Raw genomic sequence first — 8175 nt, forward strand, 5'->3', positions numbered from 1 at the left:
TGGCACTCTTCTTCTCACAATAACTGTATTGAGCATTGCTTCAGTTGAATACTGATTTTCTCTGAGTCTGACCTAGATTCTGCCTCGACAGCCTTGAGACACACACAGACACACGCGCACGTGCAGGCAGACCCATAATTGCTGCTAGTTGAATCAAAAAACGTCAACAAAGGTTGTGCTCAATCTCAGCACCACTACAGTGTCTCACGTCAGAAACCCCTCTCACTTTCCACCTCTAAACCTCTTGGTCTCGCGCTCTCTCATTCTCTCGTTCTCTCTCTCTGTCTCTCTGTCTCTTTCTCTCTCTATCTCTGTCTCTGTCCCTGTCTCCCTGTGTCTCTGTCTCTCTCTCTGTCTCTGTTTCTCTCTGTCTGTCTCTTGCTCTATCTCTATAATTCTCATGCTCTATCTTTCACTCATACCTATTCCGTTTAAGATCTGTTGTAAAAACAGATGTGTGAAATTAGGAATTATGTGAAGACACTTTTAGAGCATTGATCTTATTACTCTACCTCTATCTTCCTCTCTCTCTCTCCATCTCCCTCTCCATCTTTATCTCTCTCTCTTTGTCTTTCTCTCACTCTCCCTGTCTCTCTATCTGAGCTTTCCTTTTTTCATTCAAATTGAACAGTTTATTTCAATATAAACTATTGCTTATTCTTTAATTATAATTAGTCTCATTTATTTATCAATCCAGGGTTGTCTTCTCTTCGTTCATTTTCTTTTTTACTTCTCACTGGATCAAGATAATGTAAATATCATTTTTTTCAATCAAACTAACCTCTCCTTCTCTGTGTGTTAGGAGATCTCCTGCCGCCACCACCCAGCCCCCCATCACCAGAGTGTGTTTGCCAGGTAAGCGTGGCACCAGGTCACACCTGCAGCCCAGCGCGGCAGTGATCTAGACGTCTTGACGTCGCAGTGTCCTGATAGTGTTGTGAGGTTCTGAGGTTGTTAAAGAAGTGGCATCTACTTCTGCATTTGTGGTGCACTCCATTAACGTCATCAACCTTCCTCAAACACAATGGCAATGCTAGCACAATGCCACCCTGGCATCCGTCCACACACACACACACACACACACACACACACACACACGCACGCACGCACGCACGCACGCACGCACGCACGCACGCACGCACGCACGCACGCACACACACACACACACACACACACACACACACACACACACGCATACACGCACACACACATACACGCACACACACGCATACAAACACGCATACACACACACACACACGCATACACACACACACCAAAAAAACATGGATTATATGTGCGTTTATTTGGCTAATGTGTGTGTGTGTGTGTGTGTGTGCTAGTGTGCTGTTGTGTGTCTGTGTGATGGTTTGGATAGATGGATGTAGGATAATAGCAGACTGGTTGGAGGTAGGGTGGTGGGGGGGTGGGCCGGGGGTCTTATTATGGACTCCTTGTCTCCAGATCCAACCCCAATAAAGACTGAACAACAGCTAGCCATCTTCGCAGCACAGTTAAGCAAAAAATACCTCGAAGCTGGGTCGATACTAACGTAGCTGGATACGCTGGATTGACGTAGCTGGATACGTTGGATTGACGTAGCTGGATACGGCTGGATTGACGTAGCTGGATACAGCTGGATTCAATACTGAAGTATTGAATCTCTATAACTTTTTAACCTTCTATAAAGCATCATGTTAGAAAGGTGTCAAGAGAGATGTAATTCTTTATTTCATTTTTCTTCATACAGCACATCAAAATCCACGTCATGGCAATATCCCACATTGAGAAGAGAGTGCACGCAAACACTTGCTCCCATTTGTATATTACTTTTGAAATAATGTATGTATATCACAACGAATGCTGTGGGAATGGAGCTAGCTTCAACACATGTGTCGGCCCCGCTACACATGTGCGAGTACATAACACACAAAGTATATGCGCACATGCAGCCAATGTCAATTTACCCATTTATTTTCACAGTTTTAACGGGAAACCGCAAGCTACGTGTTCTTGTGATCGTTGGTGAACATGTGCTTGTGTGTGTGTGTGTGTGTGTGTGTGTGTGTGTGTGTATGTGTGCTTGTGTGTGCTTTTGTGTGTGTGTGTGTGTGTGTGTGTGTGTGTGTGTGTGTGTCTTTGCGCTGTGGGCCGGTGTTCCTGTGGCTGTGATTGACGTCAGTGAGCCAGCATGTGGCTTCTGTTGACTTCCTGTTCAAGCAGATGGACCCAGTTTCATCTTCCTGCTTTCTGACCGCATTTATGAGGTGCTCCGCATGTGTGCATGTTTGTGTGTGTTTCTGTATATGTGTGTGTGTGTGTGTACGCCCCTATGTGTAGGTGTGTGCCTGCATAGCTGACACTATGACGTCATTCGTTTAAGGCAGGTTACCCAAGGACAAAGCTTGATCGTATTGTGTGACTGCTGGAATGAGCCGACTAAGAATGATGAGCACACAATTTAGTCATTTAGCGTTTTTAATTGTATCTGTCATTTCTGTTTTTACCATTATTGTCTACTTTGAGTATTCAAAGGTCACAAACCGCATTTTTCACATCAAAGCCCACTGTGTATTTAACATGAATAAATGTTTATTTATTTTGTCTTTAATATTAATAGTGTTTGCTTATTCCTTGTCTGAGGTACTCAAATCTTAATGTTAAATGGTATATAAAAGCTTTAAAAAAGAAATGCAATGAATCTGTGTGACTGTGACTTGATAGGACCGGTGGACACGAGTAACCCTACAGCTATTTAAATTGAACACCTTTCCCTAATGGGATCCCATTTACCTATGCATTACTATTGTACACACAAACTCACTCACTCAGTCACTCAGTCACTCAGTCACTCAGTCACTCACTCACTCACTCACTCACTCACTCACTCACTCACTCACTCACTCACTCACTCACTCACTCACTCATTCAGTCACTCACTCACACCACTTACATCCCTCCTGGAGAAGATACCCTGTATTCTCTCTACTCTCTCTCACTCTCTCTCTCTCTCTCTCTCTCTCTCTCTCTCTCTCTCTCTCTCTCTCTCTCCCTCCCTCTCTCTCATGCATGCCAGTACATCTTGTCTTAAGTCCTCATCAGAGGAGAGGAGCGAGAAGCATAGGAAACAGTTGAGCAGGAAGTGATGATCAGGCTCTTCCTGTGTTGCTGTCCTTAACTGTCGTAACTCAACGTGTGGGTGTCTGTCTGTCGGGGCACGTGCATGCACATGCGCTTGTGTGTGTGTTGGTGTTGTTGTGTGTATGTTTGTGAGTGAAACAATATCAGCCCATAGAGTAAAATAGGATGCAGACAAACAAAGGACTATTGTCTGTGCCCCACACTGCACAAACACGTTCATGGTGACATGATGATTTAATACCGCAGTAGCGCACACACACGCGCACACACCCACACACACACACACACACACACACGCACACACACACACACACACACACACACATGGCAACACAAACACCAAGGTGAACTTGTTGACCCTTCCCAAATCCTATAATAATATTATACCGTATTTACATTAAAGTTGCAAGTATTTCACAAGGTCTAGAATAGGCCACATATTACTTAATTATATGTACAGTAGAAGTCAACATAAGTCAGCATTTATGTAGCTTCTCACTGTGTGGTTTCAATAGACTGATATGAACCACGGGTTGTGTGTGTGTGTGTGTGTGTGTGTGTGTGTGTGTGTGTGTGTGTGTGCATGCTCTCCCTCAGTCTGGCTCCTCCAGGTCCATTGTAAAGGTGATTTTGTATGGAACAGGTCATTAAGGTTCAATGACATTTCCACCCCCAAAAGATGCCATGGAGGAGCATGTGTCTTGCAACGGTGCTGACTAGAGTCCATGTTTGGAATCTAGTGTCTTTTGAGCCAGAAACACAAACACACAAATGGTGTTGAGTGGAAGTGGAAACACACTGTGGAAATGACACAGTGAGTGGGTCTACGGTGAGATCTTATGCTATCTTTCAAACAGAGATAAAGATAGTGCTCTGCTATATTCGGTAGCTTGTCACCAGCGTTATCAGCCAGGAAGACATCCTCAGCTCCACCGTGGGGGTGTTTGTTAACCGCTTTGGGTCCATTTTCACACATTTACTAATTAAAGCAAGAAGAAAAAAACGGTTAAAAACAGATTTATGGCCCTGGCTTTGGAAAGCATAGCTAGCAGACATGTGGGATTTAAACTGGCGCTATGTTTTATTTATTTATTAATTAATAAAGTGATTGTTAGCCTGCCAGAAGGTTCTGTGATCGTGCAAACGGCATACCGGAAGCCATGTCTCAGGAAATATGATAAATACAATCCTTGACTTCACCTTGATAGATGACCTCCTTCTCCTTTGTCTGAGTGTTCATTCTTTAATTCCTCTTGGTACTTTAGGAATTGGTTATAGTTTGATTTAATTCATACTTTCAGCCATTTTAACATCGGATCACCTCGGTTACCCACTGATTCAGGCCCATATATATTGATATCGCATGCACACCATTTGGTCTACAAGTTACATCATTTCAAGTTATGGCGAAAGGTAAAATTTTGCTGGAGAAATTATCATAGATTGAGGCCTAGTTCTTTGGATGGCTCACTAGCGAATTTCATCCCTGTATGTCCCTAAGGGGACCACCATGAGCCAGGCTCCTGGTCCACGATATTCTCCCACACAACACAAAGTTTTTTTTAGCAGGAGAAGTAGGAGAAGCCGTTATACGCTCACAGTATGCTTACCATATGCTTTCATTTCTGAAGAGGGTCAAGCAAAATCATGGAAATAATAAATCCCAATTATGTTCAGGGTTGTTGGCTCATTAAACAGACCACCAAATAAATTCACAAACAAAAGGACCGTCATGATTACATTTATTTTGGAGGCACAGGATGCCTCGTGGTGAAGCCTAGCCTTGTATGCTAGCTGCCACAGGGGCAGCTAGCCAATTTGGCGTACATCATGGCTGTCCTCTTGATTGTTATTTAATAGGGGACGATGCTCACACAACAAGCCATCAGGAGTGCCAGACAGTGCCTCGCTGCGTGCAGGAATGTGACAGAGGACAACCAGGACAAGAGGAGGAGGGAGGAGGAGGGCAGGACGAATGAGAAGGGCAAAGTGAGAGGTATGCCATGTAAGGAAGGGGTGTCCAGAGGTGTTGGTAACTAAAGAATTAGTTAAAATTCCACGTCCTCGACACAACGCAAGGAGGTTTACGCACCCATTATGTCCTTGCGGACCCTCCTTGAGTCCACCGCAAGGGCCTGACGTGCGCCTCCCAAAAATTGTATCCTTGTGTTGAGGTGACTCAGCAGCAAGGGCTGTGATTGGTCTGCTGACTAAAACCCGACACAGAAGCAAAACAGGTTCATGACTGCGTTAAAGCGTCTGCGTGGTGCCATAACTGAGCCTTAAGCACTGAACGAGGGGATCGAGGGTTAATTATTTGCTTATACATTGTATCACAACAACGATAAGTTTGATCAGCGGCAGCACAGGTTTAATCGTTTTATTAAGGAAAAATACGTTTACCTTGTCCCACGTACGGGTGTACGTGCTTCCTGTCACAGTGTTGTTATTAATGCATACATCCTCTAATCCCATTATGCCACAGATGTGTGTCAATAAGCTGAAGGGTCATCCTGTTTAGCTGCATGAGTCTATGTAATGTATGCACACACTAACACATGCACACTAACACGTGATGTCAATCCGCAGAACCATCATCCATCACACACACATGCGCGCGCACACTCACACTCACAATTCCCACACACGCCCACGCATGCACACCAACTCACACTCATACAAGTACATGCAGACGCAGACATACACAGTGGAGAACAGTTATGTCAACATCAACAATCGATCCCATAACATAGGATGCAGGTCAAGCGGGTGGCCGGCCTCGTGGAGATCAGGAGGGTGTCACTGAAGGGCTAGCATTCTTGCATCCCTTAGTAGGTAGCAAGCTATCTGTCTGAACTGGCTGTGTCTCCCCCTCTACTTGTCTGCACATCTTCAAAAGGCCAATGTGCACAGTTGCTATGGAAACAACTTCTTTCTTCCTCTATTTCCTACACTGTCTCCCCCCCCCCCCCCCCCCCCAGAACCTCTCCTTCCACCCACCCATGTTGTTTTCCCTTCCCTTAAGCCATACTTAGCTGCATGTGTCGGGAATCCCACCGTCCCTGACTCCCTTTTCCTTCTGTGTTGCTAGCTAACAAGGAAGCTAGCAACTAGCAACCTCTATTTCAGTCCCTGGGCTTCTAGTGTTTCCCCTCTCTTCCCGGATTTACTACTACCCGCCACTGCTAATCATCGGAGCAGCCTTGGCCGAGGATATGGCTAGGGTTAGAGGAGTGGTGGGGGTGCAGTGGTCCGACCGGCCGACCTGACTGTCGGATCAGAGGGGTCATGGAGAGAGCAGCTTGTTAGCGGCGACACATTGACCTCTCTCCAACAGCCGTCATCACCGACAGCCAAGGCCAAACGTTTGCTCACGTAGCCGTCATTATCCAACACACGTTCGGTTTGATCAAACAATTACCCTTGTTTTGTGTTTTATAATAGATGAAAACAGTGCAGTCCAGAACCTAGGAGATGTTTGAGAAACCTGGCATTCAGAAATACATAGAGAGGGAGGGAGAGGGAGGGGGAGAGAAAGAGAGAGAGAGAGAGAGAGAGAGAGAGAGAGAGAGAGAGAGAGAGAGAGAGAGAGAGAGAGAGAGGGAGAGAGCGAGAGAGAGGGAGAGAGAGAGAGCGAGAGAGAGAGAGAGAGAGAGAGAGAGAGAGAGACCCTAAAGTTGGTGTGAGGCAAGTCAGCAAGGAGTAATAGCTGCTCAGGCTTGTGTGATTATGTTTTATGTGTGTTGGACAGTTATTCATGTTTCCTGACTATAAAACTTTCTCAAGCTGCCTGGATAGAGTTCAGGTGCCCTGTTGGTTAGTACCCTGACCCTTTTGCGAAACGTGAACAGCAAGATGTGTTGGGGGCTGCGTGCAATGGTGTGTTATGAAGTAGCATGTGCAGTTGTGTGCTCAGTGCAGTGTGTAACCTGTGTGTAAAGAAGTAGCTCGCCCCTTCCACACCAGGTGACCCCTACTAGTCTTCCAGGAAAGTCATTCGAATGTCCGATGGTTAACGTAGAAACGCGACCGCAGACATTCGACATTGTCTTCTACGTGAATCAACGACTTAATTAAACAAGAGGTGTACAAAGTTCAGAGGCTTTAACTGCCCATGACACACCTGGTGATGTCACGGGCTGCAAAAGGTTGAGGACAACTCCTCACACAATGAATGCAGCGTGTCGCTGTTGTGAGGCGGTGCAGGCTGCAGCCCCAGGGTATATAGCGGGTCAGACCTCATGCATGAGGTCATCTCAGCGAGCGGACCAGGTTGAACAGAGTCTTCTAGTAGGGTGCCCCTCCCTCATCTTCCTGCAGCACAAAGAGACCTACGTCAATAGGAGCATGAGGGCCCCCCAGGTGGAGCCGATAGGAGGAACGTGAGAGAGAGAGAGAGAGAGAGCGAGAGACCCTAAGGTGCTTTACAAAACAGGATGGCCCTCTCTCTGGTTCCACCGTATTAGACAAAGCTTAGCAGGTGCAGTGTGTGTGTGTGTGTGTGTGTGTGTGTGTGTGTGTGTGTGTGTGTGTGTGTGTGTGTGTGTGTGTGTGTGTGTATGTGTGTGTGTGTGTGTGTGTGTGTGTGTGTGTGTGTGTGTGTGTGTGTGTGTGTTTCACACAGACACCTGCTGACAGAGGAAGTCCTTGCTGAGTATGTTTGTGTCACTAATGAGGAAAAAGGCCAGTCGGGCGACACACACCAGCACACATACACACACACAAGCCCCCTGCAGGTGTGCCTCCTATGAGGTCTACCAGTAGCAGTCCATCCATCTCTCTGTGAGGACAGATGACTTCCCCCAGAGCGGCCGGCTGACAAAGGGCCGCTCCCGACCTGCGTCACAGGCCCCAGGCCAGCACCTCATGTCATTGTTGTCCCCTGTATTGTATGACTTGACACTGGTCCTGCAGAACAGCCCTCACATGCCTCTGGCACGCACCTGCCGTTTGGGACTGAGAACTAGGATGTCTGGGAACCGTCACTCAGGAGAAGAGATAATAGATTGGCTGTATTGATTTGCTATGGAGATGATG

The 8175-nt window shown here is 46.3% G+C and overlaps 1 protein-coding gene across 3 annotated transcripts in view; it reads left to right on the forward strand.

The window, feature by feature from the left end:
* pde4ba (phosphodiesterase 4B, cAMP-specific a) overlaps positions 1-8175 on the forward strand; it is a 133020-nt gene that overhangs the window by 90907 nt on the left and 33938 nt on the right. For all 3 annotated transcript variants that reach the window (XM_079739509.1, XM_079739510.1, XM_079739511.1), the window contains one exon: positions 803-855. In XM_079739509.1, coding sequence (XP_079595635.1) covers positions 803-855 — 53 coding nt within the window. The remainder of the gene's footprint in view (positions 1-802; positions 856-8175) is intronic.

The sequence above is a fragment of the Pollachius pollachius genome (genome assembly GCF_949987615.1).
Source record: "Pollachius pollachius genome assembly, chromosome: 7".
Taxonomy (NCBI): Eukaryota; Metazoa; Chordata; class Actinopteri; order Gadiformes; family Gadidae; genus Pollachius; species Pollachius pollachius.